The sequence below is a fragment of the Drosophila biarmipes genome, chromosome 3L, assembly GCF_025231255.1.
Source record: "Drosophila biarmipes strain raj3 chromosome 3L, RU_DBia_V1.1, whole genome shotgun sequence".
Lineage (NCBI taxonomy): Eukaryota > Metazoa > Arthropoda > Insecta > Diptera > Drosophilidae > Drosophila > Drosophila biarmipes.
The window spans coordinates 3,788,367-3,805,158 of NC_066613.1; the positions used below are offsets into that span (position 1 = coordinate 3,788,367).

General features: G+C 34.4%; 1 protein-coding gene across 10 annotated transcripts in view; it reads right to left on the reverse strand.

Annotated features, from left to right (window-relative positions):
• The window catches only part of LOC108030804 (B-cell receptor CD22), an 87,725-nt gene that overhangs the window by 65,952 nt on the left and 4,981 nt on the right, over window positions 1-16,792 (reverse strand). For all 10 annotated transcript variants that reach the window (XR_007763785.1, XR_006368512.2, XM_050886586.1 and 7 more), the window contains exons 3-4: window positions 8,839-9,010; window positions 8,640-8,788 (exon numbers count right to left, since the gene is read on the reverse strand). Coding sequence is in view for 8 of the 10 variants with exons in the window: in XM_050886586.1 (XP_050742543.1) it covers window positions 8,640-8,788; window positions 8,839-9,010 (321 nt within the window). In the remaining 2 variants the exon portion in view is untranslated. The remainder of the gene's footprint in view (window positions 1-8,639; window positions 8,789-8,838; window positions 9,011-16,792) is intronic.

Genomic DNA, 16,792 nt, shown 5'->3' on the forward strand with positions numbered 1-16,792 from the left:
GTTGAGTTAAACTTCTTCCGATATCTATATCGATAATGTTTGTTGATAAATACTTGATTAAAAAATTCTTTTTAATTTCACCACGAACAAGAACTGTGTGATACTTATTGAGTGGTGTGAGTATTTCTTCAAGACTTGTGTATGGAATATCTCCAGCTGACCAATCCAATCCGTTTATGTTCTGCTGGTTAAGGTGCTGCTGCTTAAGAGCTCCATTATCCAATTCTTTTATGTTATATGGCGGTTTGAAATGGAAAAAATTAGGTATAACAGTTCCAGCAGGCATAAACGCCAGCTCCTTAACGAAAACTTGTTTGTTGTTACCAAGTACATATTGAAAATCTACTATAATGCTTGAATTACGATCGACTGTGTTCATCATTGGTTGAGATTTTTTAATCAACTGAGGGTGTGCTTGCTAGGGCTTTCTCCTTTATATACCGGTAAGACTAGAACATATTTACAGTTTATTTGAAGTAGTCTTACCTGATGGACATGTGTGTAACTAAAAGAAATAAAACTTCTCGAAAGAAACAGGACCACGAAGTCATTTTTGGATTCGAGTATTATGTTGTTCATAACTTAAAATTGAAATGTGGTCTGTCAACTACTCGAAAATTTTTGCCGATGGTTTGGATGCAGCAAAGTAAAAATAATTTCATTGGATTTGACAAAGACGAATGGATGCAACTTCTTACGTATAAGGAATTTATTCAGTTGAAGCTGGACCAGTATGACTTCTTGATGCCTGATACAATTATTGATCATCCGTGCTTGCACTCCATAAAATGTAACTTTAGATTTAGGAAATCAGATAATCAGTACGTTTTTGTGATTAATCAGTATGGTAACAAAATTGAGTTTGATTCTGAGTCCTGGAGATCATTACTAAGATTAGGCATATTTTTTACTACATTTTTATGTTGGAACTCCATATTAAGACAGCAAGTAATATATCTTTACAATAATCATATTATTCCTAAGTGTGTATCTTTACAAAAATTTGATATTCAACTATCTGATTTAGAAGGTACCTATGATAAGGATGTGCAAATAGATTTAACACGATTATGTTTTGAAATATCAAAAAAGATGCGTTCAGAAATAAAAAGGGATGTTCTTGTATATAAGCAAGCATTATTGACTAAGCAACCATCGTCATCAAATAAAAAATAATACTAATAAATCAACACCTTAAGATGAGCAAACAACAAGTTGTCGATGAAATTCATAAGGCAGCGAGAAAAAACTTCATACGGCGAAAGTTCGTTCAAAAAGGGATAAATGACACATGGCAAATTGATTTAGTTGAAATGATACCATTTTCGAAAGAAAATAAGGGTTTTAGATATTTACTGACCGTTATTGACACGTTCTCAAAGTATGCATACGCCGAAGCAGTTAAGTCAAAGTCTGCCCTGGATGTAGCAGAGGCAATGAAATCTGTTTTTAAAAAGAGTAAAAGTACACCCAAGAATATTCAGTCAGATCAAGGGAAAGAATTTTTTAATTCCACTTTTAGGAAATTAATGGATAAATTTGGTATAAATCATTATCATACTTATACGCATCTCAAGGCTTCTATATGTGAACGCTTTAATAGAACATTAAAAAATCGTATGTGGAAAATGTTTAGTATGCAGGGTAAATATAAGTGGATCCATAACATCAATTATCTCGTAAATCAATACAATAATTCATATCACCGAACAATTAAAATGAAGCCTATAGATGTCTGCACGAAAAATGAAGAGTTTATTTTAAAATCGGTATATAATATACCAAAAATATTTCCAAAACATAAATTTTTAGTAGGTGATTTTGTTAGAATAAGTAAATACAAGGGAGCATTTATGAAGGGATACGAACCTAATTGGACCACAGAAGTTTTTAAAGTTTTAAAAGTCAAGTCTACATACCCCGTAACATATGAAATACAAGATTATATGGGTACCCCTATTAATGGGTCATTTTATGAAGAGGAACTTCAAAAAGTGAAAGACAAAAATGCTTTCCTAGTAGAGAAAATACTAAAAAGGAAAAATAATCAAGTGCTTGTAAAATGGAGCGGTTTCGATTCCAGCCACAACTCATGGATATCTGTAAATGACCTGCTAAAGTAATAAAACGCAACAATAACAAGTTTAATTTTTTATCTATTTATTTACAAATTTTTATTCTTATAATATAAACATTTACTTAATAACGGGTCTAATTTTGACTACTTAATATATGTTCAATATTATAATGACCATGAGCCAATGTATTACAATTATCTGGTAAAATATATCTCTTATCATCCTTATAATTAAGACTTATTTTATTCATAATTTCAGTATAGAGGATGTGCGACCTACTTCGAATAACTCGCTGGGATCCATAAAATGTTTTTTTATATTTTATACATTCTATATAATCTTCATGATTCAGTTTTTTAATAACCGATTTCTTAACTCCTTTAATTTTTTTTATACATTCGTTTTCGTTTCCTTCCTTATCAACTAAACAAGAGTATGCCTTAGCCTTCAGTCCAGCAAAAGAAGTCATAACCCTACCTGCATGTTCATCCTTCATTTTGCCAGGTTCCCTATTATTAGCTTTAACTATATTAAATTGGTTTTCTAGTTTATAATTTGAGGTATCAAATCGTTCAGGATTTTCTTTTATAGTTTCGTAAAAGTCTTCCTCTGAAGATAAAATAAATGAATCTGTATCCATATAAATTATTTTCGAAGAAGGACTTTTAAGTAATAGAAAATTATAATAAAATTCATACATTAACCATTTAGATAATTCTAAAACAGCAACTCCTATGTATATTGGCTTATCATACATAATTTTTGATGGTGTTGATTCAATCGCTGCAAGATCTGTCCCAAATATCTCAACGCTATGGAAGTCATGTCTAGCTATGCGTTGCCTGAAGCCTGGCGAATTTTGTCTTGATTTATAATGTTTTACTAATACTATATTTCTACGCTTGGCCACATTTTCCATTGTTTTGCCGTATACTGCATTATTCATTAACTTAAAAAAATTTTTTTCAAAATCATTTTCGGCTAGTTTTCTTTGATCAGTGTTTAAATCAATATAGGGCTTTAACCAGCATGATTGTGTAAAAGACAAAACCCTATGTATTTTTTTTACAATTAAACCATGCTGTATACAAAGTTGAAGCTGTTTTAAGTGGATAATGTATTCGCTTTTATTCGATAAATCAGCTATAAGTTTTTGCTGCTTACCTCCTGGAGGAACTTTGTTTTCTGGACAGAAAGGCAAGTAGTTATGCGAGTCATGCCGATCAGTAGGATATTCTAAATCCACTTCTAATATATATCCTACATTTCCATCAGCAGAAATATTTTTGAAATCGAAAGATTCTAATTGATCATTACTTAAAAATTTAAATCCTGAAAGCGGTAAGGGTTGACTCATTGCCCAACCATATAAATTATTTGCATCAATATAGCTGAGGTAGTTATTTGGTTTACTTGAATCGAAGTTAGTTATATATTTATTATTAGCTATAGAAATTCTTTGGGTACATTGAGTTAACCCACCCCTTATCGCTCTTTTTAAAAAGTTGTACATGTCTCCGTCACTAATAAGTTCTAAATTTACATTAGTATACTTGAGCATAGCATCCCAAGATATTGACGGAGCTGTAACATAGTTAATAGGGTCAAGCTTATAAATTTTCTGACAAATTTTTCTAAAATTTTCGAAAACATCGGTCAAAATTAAAACATCACTTTCTAAATAAAGTTTTATATAATCTCTTATAGTATTACAGTTAAAAGTTTTCCAAACCTTTTGTGCAAAATTGTAATCATCTATACTACAATTTTCTTCGCTGAGAGAATTGTAAAAACTATCAATGTCAGGAAGCTGGGTATCCTCAAATTTTTCAAAACTATCTAAATAGTCGTAAGGGAAGACACCCTTCCTACGCATTTGCTTAAATTTTTCTCCCTGAAATTTAGTACTTAGAATTTTAAAATCTTTGTCCTCCATGTAGCTTGATAGTTTTTCTAAACTAGAATTTAAAAATCTAATCGAATCGATATATCTTATTTTATATCTATTTGATGCATTTATTTTAATTGTCTGCGTTAGCGCTATATAAAGCTCTTTATTACAGGGTATAGGGCTTAAGTCTCCTTCTAATTCAGTAATGAATAAATGTATGTCATATTTAGATAAGTTATGAAATACTACAGGAAAGAAGGGATCACTTAATTTGTACTTTGGCTTACAATTTTTATGAATGGGACCCATGTATTTTCCAGAAAATTGATCAAAATATTTGTCCAGATCGTCAGCGTTTATTTCCTTTTCACAGGCACAGCAATTTCCTTCCTGTTCATGGATTGTGCTAGCAATCGGGTTTTTGGGGGTCGACCAGTACATGTAAAACAAGCTCGAAGTTTTTTCCTTTAGTGATTTGCAGAATTTTTGTATGCAGTCAGCGCCTATAAAATTATACAAAATTTGAATTAGTTTTTAAAATACTAAGAAATTAATTATTTATTGTTTTTACATACCTTCATATGTCCACAATTCATTAAGATCCGGATTATATTTATGTGCTATATAAAATGATACGGCACATGCAGTATGCTTCTGCACTTTTGTTGTTGACGATGTTGAAGACGAATTTAGGCATGTTCTATAGTTTTCAAGAACAGCCTCAATATCGGCATATATCACCACCGGAGGAGATAATTTTTTATGAAAGCCCTTGAATGAAGTTGTAGTGTTTGGTTCAGGGTAAAACGAGGCCACTTTTCCGCATTCAAGTTTGTTGTGGGTAGTATTGTTAACTGTGAAAAACTGTAGACAGTTATCACAAAAATATCCTCCTGATTTTGCCTTGGAATGCTGTGAGTAGCATAATCTTTTTACACTTGTAATGTAAGCGTAATGCATACTGTCCTGGTTTACGTTATTTATTCCCAATATATTGATGTGGTTGGTTTGAATACATTTGGTTCTAAACGTTGGGCCGATAATTTTATCACCATCAGCGTCGATCTCATAAACATTTATACTGAAGTCTTTATTATTTTTCTCGAAATGGATAATCCCTTTATTCGTTATTGGAAACTCGATTCCTGAAAAATCCAATCTTATTCCGTCATATACAATTATTTCATTATTAATATTAATGTGGTAAGTTGTGGGCTTTGTCATTTTCTCTCGTGAATACTTTTTTTGCTTTGCTGTTATAAAGGTAGCACTCTCATGAGTTTTGTTAGCTATGAATGCCAGTATGCACCATTTGAAACAAAATACGTCAGTATTCTGTACGTTTATAAGTGCATTTCGGGCTCTTATATTCTTCGGGGCCTGAATGTATCCGCTAGCAGGAATGTTTTCTAGCTTTATTATAGTAATTTCAAAATAATTGAAATTTTTTATTGCCCAACCAGAGTCTTTTTCTTGAAACTCACTGCTCGATGCTAGTAAGCTATCTACTGCCTTATTAAGTTCATCGATAATGCTTTCATTTTGGTATACAGATTTATAAGATGTCCCAAAATGTTTTGTTGTTTCAACAGTAACTCCTTCGTCTGTTTGTTTAATATAGGTACCATAAACTCTTAGGTTGAATTTAATGGCTCTATATTCTATCATGCAATGCTTTATAATTTCAATTATATTTTTTTGGCAAAGCTGATAAAAATCTTTTAAATCAATAGTGTTTTGGACTGTACTATTGATTCGATATGATTTAACAGGAAAAACAGTTTGAGAGTTAAGAAGAATTATGTTTTCATTATTTTTTACTTCTCTGGCTGATGCATTTTTATGCTTATCGGTCAATATATGTTGACGTTCCCTTGATGCAAGATATTTATCACCACAAGTAGGACATAAAAGTTCTAATTTTAAATCATTTGTATTTTCGCTAATCTTAGCTTTTTTTCCTTGTTTGAGTACTTCCTTACCCTCATCCATTCTCATCCGTTTGAGAGCATTTGATGATGTTGTGGGATGATCGTCCAAATTATTTTGCCTTCTGTTTTGGGGTTGCCGTTTTTCAGCATTCATTAAAACATTGAAGGCATTTATAGGTCCATTACAATTTTGATAGTGCTCGTCAAATTCATAATTATGAACTAAGGTAGAGCATAAGTCACACCTTATTTTTGATTTACACATTAAAACCTCGAAGGCATTCCGAGGCTTTGAGCACTGAGCATAATGAGTTTCAAACTCACTCATCTCCACATTTTTGGTGCACAAATCACAAGCAACGAATGACTCCATTTTTAGGGTTTTGGTTTTAATATTTGTATTCAAAAAATATATTGTTATATGTTGTAATGTTGTTAACAATTTTCACCCACTCGTTTAAAAGGTAAAAAGCACGATTAGAATTGTTAGGCGCGATTGCAAGGACCGATGTGGATCTAATTATTTTAGAATACAGTACTGAGGCATTTGAAGAACTGATCCTGAGCAATTTGAGTGGTGTCATTTTTATAGTCCAGAATGTTCACTTAACAGGTTGACATCTACAGGGAGTGCATACAGGTATGTTGTACTCCTAGAACCAATCCGATTGGTTCTCGAACAAAAGGAGCAGCCCAATACCCCAGTAGAATGGTTATTAGAAGGAAAACGAACACAAGGATTGATAACAAGTTACCGGGGGTGAACGTGGTGTAGGAGGGGTCTGGATGTAGGTAAATATCGAAGGTGTGCAACTTCGACATAGGTTAAGGAAAGGCAATCTCTGTGTAAGCAAGATATGAATAAATGGTCAGTTAAAGTCGGGCCAGCATTGGCATAAGATGTCGCGATGCAGCCATTCGAATTTCCTAAGCCTTAAGCTAAGAGTAGCTATTAAAAGCGGTTGCGGAGGTTTTTTAGGCGGTTTTAAATGTGTTTTGTATGAGTTGTTTTTAATTGCAAGCGTATACTCATCCCAGAATCAGTGTGTTTGGTATTCCACGGAACCCTCCCTTTTTATTGCATTTCAAATATTGTGACCCCTCGTTATCTTCTGAGAATGAGCAGGAGAAAGTGAACGTGCGTACCCACGAACCCGAATCTCACCCCTACCCTCGAGTCCTTGCTCATGACTGCTTGTGCGCGAAGGTGTGAAATTTTAATTTTGTGAGTTTTTTTCAAAATGTGCAGTTTTTATTTTAGAACAGAGAAAATTATACCATTGGAAAGGGCTTGAAAAATGCTTTCCAATGACACCAAATTTTTTTTTTTTTTTTTTTTTAGTGAGGGGGTATACTATTTACGGTAGCGGAGGTCATCGTCGTTTTTTGCCTTTTTCAGTCGAGTAGTGGGAATATACGGGAGGAGGCAGAATTTGAAATTCGGTACAATTTTCCGCTTCAGTGCACCGTTTTAAGAAATTCTTAAAACTAAACTTCTTATCCTGCACATAAATTTTATTGGGTGGCCTTTAGATATAAACCCTGAAAAGTGTTCCCAATAAGAAATTTAAAACATAAACCTTAAAGTGATTCCACTAGCTGACTTTTCTATACACACCCGTCTAACTTTATCGTAGACAAAAACAATTTCGATATCCTCAGCCCTAAAAAGTGATCCTATAAGTCTTATACAACTTTAACATTAAAGTGATTCTTCAGCTCATTTTTCCTAGACACACTCCTCAAAAGGAATCGTATAACATATAAGAAAAACTAGAGTATAAGACCGCAGCGGCGGTCATCGCAGCGGCAGTCTCGGCAGCGACCAAACCTCCGCTGCGAAAACCGCCGCTCCCGTATATTCCCACTACTCGACTGAAAAAGGCAAAAAACGACGATGACCTCCGCTACCGTAAATAGTATACCCCCTCACTAAAAAAAAAAAAAAAAAAAAATTTGGTGTCATTGGAAAGCATTTTTCAAGCCCTTTCCAATGGTATAATTTTCTCTGTTCTAAAATAAAAACTGCACATTTTGAAAAAAACTCACAAAATTAAAATTTCACACCTTCGCGCACAAGCAGTCATGAGCAAGGACTCGAGGGTAGGGGTGAGATTCGGGTTCGTGGGTACGCACGTTCACTTTCTCCTGCTCATTCTCAGAAGATAACGAGGGGTCACAATATTTGAAATGCAATAAAAAGGGAGGGTTCCGTGGAATACCAAACACACTGATTCTGGGATGAGTATACGCTTGCAATTAAAAACAACTCATACAAAACACATTTAAAACCGCCTAAAAAACCTCCGCAACCGCTTTTAATAGCTACTCTTTGGGGCTTTTTGACATATTATCTTATAATATTGGGAATATAAATTTTTATATTTTTAACAATTTCGAATTCAATTTAATAAAATTATTGATTATTTTTTATAACTGCAAGGGTATACAAACTTTGGCTTGCCGAAGTTAACTTCCTTTCTTGTTTGCAATACCTTTCGATTGTTGTATATGTCGAAACTATGGACGTACATTTTCATTTCTTCGTGTATATATAGAAGTCGCCTTCGCACACCCTCCTGGTGCGCCATAAAATTAATATAGTATTACGTAGGTTTTTATTTAATTTTTTGTTTAGTTTGGGTTAATACTGAAGAAAGGTTGCAAATTAAAACAAATTCTATAATAATGATTTGGAAATGTACAAAATGTATTACAATAAAAAGTTGGTAAGCTTACCTAATACTCTCAATGCGATTCGATATCCATTGAAGTTATCACACGTTTCTTCCGGTATAAAAAATGTAGTATCACATAGATAAATATCTTCATCAGCTATTTTTAAGTCTCTTATAACTAGACTGTATGGGTTTTGCTTAACAGTCACCCTATATAAATAAACATTTTAAATTAAGTTGATTTGATTTTAACCTCCTACCTTTTGTCAAATTCTTTATCAACACTGGTCACATTACTTTCTCCAAGGAGCATTGCTGCAATGCGATCATCGCCTTTGAACCAATTTAATGAATGGAGTTTTCCGCACTTATCTACATTAACGGGACATGGCAACTCAACTGAAAGACTTTCTTGTCTGCTGATGGTGGTATCTGAAAAAAAAACAATATTTGTATTAAATATATATTAGAATTTAAATATATATGGGCAGAAGTACTTTAGCTTCCAGCGGCCGTTCTTTTTTTGAGTACTAATTTTAGTATTATATGCTAGCTTTAATTTCTTAAAATAAAATAAATAAATATATATATATGCATTTAAAAACAAACAAGGAAGAACCCAATAGTCGAATGCCTTGACCATCAGACACCCGTTACTCAGCTTAAAAGAGCAAAAGGAATGTAGAGATACATGAACAGCAACGCGATATGGGAAGCGTCACCTACCCGCTATTTCAATATATGGTAATGTGGACGGCAGACAGATTTAAACATTTTGGCCTTTTGTGGGCGGAAAAAACTTTTTGTAAGTCAATCAATAGGTATTGATAAGATCAATACATTTCGGTTAAAAAAATTCTAGCATAAAACCTGTGGTCACCACAGTTTTGGACGGTTTTCGGGCGTGGCAACAAGTTTTTGACTCAAACGATAGGTACCGACGATACCAATATATTTCAGACAGACGGACATGGCTAGATCGACTCGCTAGTGACCAATGTCTTGGAGTCTTAGTTACCCGTTACTAAGCTATGTTGAGTGCGAGGGACATGGGGATATGCAATCAGCAAACCGACTGTTCTCTACATATTCCTCTCTTTGTATTGGATGGTGATCCTGATCAAAAATAAATGTCGGAAGCGCTTCATTCTACCTGTTACATACTTTTTATAGAAACTTGTACTCTCCCAGAAACAAGTTAAATAATGCAAGCGTAGTGGGGAGTGTTATATTTGAATAATATAAAAACAATAAACTCAACTACTTCACATTTCCTTCTGTTCTGCTGCTTTTGTTGTTGGTTGCCCAAACATCCCGATTATAAACATTATGCTAACGGTCAAGTTACTCTATTAAAGGGAGTAAAGAAGGGATGCATCAAATCAGCTGTTTTCACCAACACGCTAGCTCTTATCAACCTTTTTATTCAATAAGTAAAGGGTATAGTTAGCACTCGGATGAAATAAACATGCGCTACGCAGAAAGGAAATTTGCTTGCCTAAGCCCAATTTTAGAGCATTTATAGTTTCTCGGATAACAGTCTTCAGTTACACTTATTTAGAATACTATGCTATATTGACGCCCCGTGTGGGGGCGTTAGAGTGGGCAAGGCGAACATTTTTTAGATCAATCGAAAGGTTTTAGTAAGACAATTTTATTGGTCAATCGATAGATTTTGATGAGACAAATACGTTTTAGCACTATTTTGGGCGGTTGGTGGGCGTCAAACTGAGCGTGGCACATTTTTGTTGAGTCAATCGATAGGTAGTTATGAGACAAATATTTGTCAGTTAACCTTTTTATTCTATCATAAAAACACCCCGCTGTAACAAAGAATATATATACTAAAGAAATATATATACTTTTTGGGGTCGGATACGCTTCCTTTTACCTGTTACATACTTTCTGACGAATCTAGTATACCCTTTTACTCTACGAGTAATGGGTAGAAAAAAGTATATATTTTAGACAGGACTGAACTTTGAACTCCGAGAACTGAAAGTGTCTGGTTGCACCTCTTGTGCAAAGTACCTTTGGAAATTATAAAATATAAAATTATAAAATATTAGTGCGATTGCCTAATTGGTAAGCCTGGGAGAAAACCTCCACAAAATATTATACTATATATAAGCTCAATGTTTTATAGTGAGTAGGATTATTTTAGATCTTATCGAAATTGGCTTTATAAGTTAAATTACAAAAAGTCATTTCTTGGTCGGTTTCAGATCAGTGGTGAGATCCAACAGAGTTGATGGTGGCAGAACGCATTCATATGAAAGCTCTCCCAAAACGTTGTAGAGCGGTCGAGCGTGAAGTGCATTAAGAACCAATTTCAGCCAACCGGTCAACATTGTAGGCATGTGGGTCAATTCAAAGGCAGTGTCTAGGAACCGGAAGTTGCCAGTAGCTGTGCTACGGAGTTTCACAAACTTGTGAAACTGACGGCAAAGTAGGGCTATTGACGTTATATAGTCTCTGCGATCGTCGAAAACGTAGCACTCAATCCGATAACGCGGTTCCGTAGTCGACATGCAACCTAAAAAGGTGTACTCGCGTCTTACAAACATCTTGAAGTCAAGTATTCCAGCCAATTGAAAAAACGCCATCAAGTGCTCGTGGCGTGGGCAAGTTTGCTCGTTGATTCGCTCGACCAGTCGTCCGAACTTAGAGAATGCTTGCTTAACACTAAGATTGCGCAGCTTCTGCTCCAACTGCAGGCATGCGTCAAGTGAGTAGTTTGTCGGCACCAAAGCAGGACCTGCCAAACGAGCAAAGGAAGTCGAGGACTTGTGGATCAACGACTGAATGCTCGGGATCATAGACGGCAGTGGAATTTGTCCTACCGATTCCCGAAGTTCATTTGGCTCTCTGAATATATGAACTCCACTTCGGCCCCTTTTAAAAACCTGACTCAGAGAGTCATTCTTGACGACTTCCGAATGCACTGAATTTGGTAGAGGCATTTCATCGCTGCGATCTAAAGGAACTCGACTCCACCTCATACGAGGGTGTTCAAAGGGAAGTCTTTTACACAAAAGGTGCGCTTTTTCAAACGACTTGGTATTGGCTTTAAGGATGCCTGGCACTTCGCGACGACTATACCTATAACAAGCACTTTTGGTTGTTTTGGCCTGGTTCTTTGGTTCGGATCTTCTTTTAAAAGGCATTATCCTCAGATCGTATAGATGCTTTGTTTTTAAACATTTATCGATGCTTTGAAATTGCCGGTGCATGTGTACTGGTATCATGGACTGCTTAAGACATGGCACGCCAATTAGCTTTTGATTAGGACTGACGCACCGGTAAAAAAAGCTGACGGTATTATCCTGGTAGAAGGTCTGATTTGCAGTATGAGAATGTTTCCGAACTGTCTCAAAAATTTTTGTTTTAAAGGACCTATTTCTGACGGCGTCCGCCAACTTGATATAGCTTGTACAGTATACAATCGAGTAGTTATCCGTCCTGTGATAGCTTTCGATAAGCTCCAGCTCTTCGGAGGTCACGGTAGTCGCTCCTAGGTGGTGTTGGTTATCTAGGCAGTATAAGTGTAGCGTATAGCGATTGCGATATTCAGACGTGGACATAGGAGTAATAAATAGGAGAATGTTGTTGAGATCTTGATGGCCGCTCAATTTTCGAAGAACATTCCTGGCAATGGACCTAGAATTGGGCGCTTTCGACAATTTCAGCCTAATAAATCGTTTTCTGACCATAAAGGAAGTAGATAAAGACACTTTGGTAACGTAACGACCGGAGAAGATGTGATCAACGTGTTTTTTAGAGCCCGAGGATTTTATGTGAGTTCTGCCTTCCCCAAGTGATCCCGTATCCTCCGAGAAAATAGTTCGAAAATCACTGGCAGATCTTTGACCGTAGATTAGGTTCAAGGTCTGAGTCACATCATTGAATAAGTGATCTTCCGATTTATTATTCGAGAAATCTTTGGTTGAATGCATTGTTCGAACACATATACTTATAAATACAACGTTCATTTACGCTCTTACTACCAAATTTGGAATAAATATGTGATTGAAACATTTAAAATGGTTGACAAAATCCGCCTAGCCTCTTAATACAAATGTATTTTTTAAAGCAATCATTCACACTTATTATTTACACTTTCATTTACCCCCTTAAACTGTGGCGCCCACAGCTTTGATGCTGTAATGCAACTTGAAGGAGAAAATAATTTTTAGTTAACGCCTACCAAATTCAAGCTACTAAAATATCCTCTGTATGAGTATCTTTTCCTCCAGCTGTCGAAATGCAATTAATCTCTGAACGCCAAGAAAGAAAGTAAATTTCGGCAAGCCGAATTTGTATACCCTTGCAGTTATATAAAATAATCAACTTTAGTAACACCATGTGAAATTTTTAAGGATTGTTGCTGACTTCAGTGATATACAAAAAAATTATTTCATTCTTTTATACCCTTGCAGAGGGTATAATGATTTCAGTCAGAAGTTTCCAACGCAGTGAAGGAGACGTTTCCGACCCCATTAAGTATATATATTCTTGATCATCGTAACAAGACGAGTCGATCTAGCCATGTCCGTCTGTCCGTCCGTCTGTCCGTCCGTCAGTTTCTACGCAAGCTAGTCTCTCAGTTTCAAAGCTATCGGGCCGAAACTTTTCCAAAAATCTTCTTTCTATTGCAGGTAGTATATAAGTCGGAGCCAGCCGGATCGGACAACTATATCTTATAGCTCCCATAGGAACCATCGGGGAAAAAATTTAAAAAAAATTGTACCTTCGGTGTATTTTTAACATATACCCTAAGCTTGGATGTAACATTTTTAAATTAGTTCTGAATTTCGAATTAAATTTTATCAAAATCGTACGACTATATCATATAGCTGTCATAGGAACGATCGGATAAATAATGGGAAATAAAGTGAAACAAATTATAGCTTTGAGGCTTTTTGACATATTATCTTATAATATTGGGAATATAAATTTTTATATTTTTAAGAAATTCGAATTCAATTTAATAAAATTATTGATTATTTTTTATAACTGCAAGGATATATAAACTTCGGCTTGCGAAGTTAACTTCCTATCTTGTTCTCAGATCATTTTTTTCCACATTTATTTGTTAGAGTAGTCCGATTTTTATACCCCTGCATAGGGTATAATGATTTCAGTCAGAAGTTTTCAAGTTTGGGATAAAATTAAAAAAAAATTACATCTGAGAGACTAGTTTGCTTTATGAGTTCGGAAACGTCTCCTTTATTGCTTTGCAAACTTCTAGCGCTTTGAAATAACATTTTTTAATTGGTTTTGAATTTCGAATAAAATTTTATCAAAATCGGACGACTATATCATATAGCTGCCATAGAAACGATCGGAAAATTAGTCGGAAAATATGATAAAATTATATGTTTTTGTGTGTTTTTAGCATATAACCTTCTAAGCTTGGAAATAACATTTTTAATTAGTTCTGAGTTTTAAATTCAATTTTATCAAAATCGGACGACTATATCATATAGCTGTTATAGGAACGATCGGGAAACAGTTGATTATTTCCTATAACTTCAAGGGTATACAAACGTCGTCTTGCCGAAGTTAACTTCCTTTCTTGTTTTTTATTTTATTTATTTTAGTGTTAACTTTTCTCAACGCTACAAGTAAAATAATACTTATAAATTAGTACACTTCTTTACTATGGTTCTAATATAAGACATTAAAGATAAGACATTTGACATATGAAACATTGAATTTTTAAGGACTAAGTTTCGTTTTAAATAATATACTGTTTTGAAGATGTGTGTGGAATTTCGCTACATTGTGATGGCTAGGAGCATCACAATTTCGAGACTTTGACTCCATAGAATAGCAAGCTTAGTTTTCGCAATAAGCATTTTTAAATTTATTGGTCAACAGGTTTTCGTGTCGGTAAGTTGTCTAAGTATGCCATACATTTTCCCAATCGTACAATTTACGTGATTACTTTAGGATAGAGTGGAATTTATTGTAAACCACAAGTTGCTCGCTCTGTCTACATAGCTTACTTGTTGACCATTTTTGGAAAGTTTTTACAGATGATTATTTCAATATTTCTCTGTCCGTTTCTTTGACAGCAATATTTCAGAATTGTTCGATTTTTGTTAAGTTTAATTCGAAATTCTTAAAAATATAAAAAATTATATTTTTAATAAGATATGTCAAAAAACACCGAAGCTATCATTTGTTTCATAATATTTTCCCACCAATTTTCCGATCGTTCCTATGATAGCTATGTGGTATAGTCGTCCGATTTTCAAAAAATTTAATTCGAAATTCAGAAGGTTATAAGTTATGAAACATCAAAGTTATACTTTAAATTTAAGTAGAAATTTAAAAATATCCAAAGCCCAGGAAGTTTTCTAAACTAGTAAGTCGTACACATTCCAAAAGACATTTCTAATAACAAAAAGATTTATAACTTCAGAAGTTACTTGTGTAAAAAATTGGGCGAGTTTTCTCGCCAAACTAGCTAGCTCTGAACTGGAAAATGTGGCCATTTCTGGTAATACATAACTTTTAAAGAATGTGTCGTATGCCAAAAAATTGAGGAATCTCAATATTTGAAATTTGAGGAATCTCAATATTAAAAAATCAAAAAAAACATACAAAAAAATCTAAATAAAAAAACGTTGTCCCATATTTTTTAAACGGTGGTATTAAGGGAATACATAGTTCTTTGAAGTACGTTTCCAACGACTAGCTTCAGTACTTCACAACTTACGGGTAGATGGTAAAACTAATGTTTCTTATATAGAGCTTTTAAACATTGTCTAAAATTTTAAGGGCTCTAAAATAAAGTTTTGGGACAAACTGACAAGTTGACCCACTGGCAAACTGACAAACAAAATAAAATAAAAATTTTGAGAAGTCCCCCAAAATCCGGTTTTGCGTATTACTTTTGAACGGGGCATCCGATTTTAACAGTTGAGATGTTATTCGACGCGTATTTTAAGTGAGAATACAACAGGGTAGGGGGCGGCATTTATCCCCAACGGCCCCCACAGATTAAATTTTCTAAATGTTTAGCTTTATACTTTCACCGCTCCTTTTCCCAAACCAAATGATTTTCTTTAAGTCTTGGTATGCTCTTCTTTTTAAGTTTTTGCAATATCATTTGAATATTGTTTAACTTGTAACAATCGGACGATTACTGTAGATTTTCATTTATTTGTGTATTTATTGTAGTCGCCTTAGCACAATTAGTGCGCTTCGTCACTACGTGGACTACTGTTTACGGTGATATATACTTCATGGGGTCGAAACGTCTCCTTCACTGTAAACTTCTGACTGTAATCATTATACGCTCTGCAATGGTATAAAACTATAAAAGAACGCTGTAGTCGCGTGTGTCGACTATCAGATATCCGTTTCTTAGGTACAGGGAGTAAAAGGGAAATTTTAAAATGCCTCCTAACAGCTATTTCAATATATAGTAATGTGGGCGGCAGACAGATTTAAAGGTTTTGTTTGTTGTGGGCGTTATAGAGACCGTGCCAAACTCTTTTTGGGCAAAGGATGGGTATTTGCGAGTCAAATACATTACATTCCTTTTTTAAGCAAAAAACTGCGCTTTGTGATCGTTAGAGTGGGCGTGGCACTAGGTCAGTAGACAGGTATTGACGAGAAGAATACATTTCGGCTCAAGTTTTGTTTATAGCACTTAAACTGTTTCTGTATGACAGAATGGGCGTGGGACATGGCAGGATCAACTCGGCCGGTCAGGATCACAGATCAAGAATATATATACCTTATGGAGTAAGAAACGCGTCATTCTACCTGCAACACTTTGCAATTTTCTTTACGTTCAAATACCCTACACTTATTTACTGAATAGTATACGTTAAACAGTTTCAGGCAAATTTAAAATGTGACCGGCTTGTGTTCGTTTTGTAAAACAGCGAGCTATATGGTAAGTAAAATGCATTAGGTTAGCAAAACAACTTTTAATATATGTATAAACTTTTTTCGAATTGACAATTTGCCGTTATTTATATGTAATTATTCGTACAAGAAAACAATTTTGTTGCTTAATTTTAAAAGTAGTAAGATGTTCTGCTAAGTTGCTAGTACGGATAAATAACGGCAAAATACCAATTAAAACACTTTGAAAAAGTTTAAGCTTAAGGAGTTGTACTGCTACTTTGATATCAACTTAACAGAACATCTTACAATTTAAAAAAAAATTAAGCGTACAAATTTTTTTTCTTT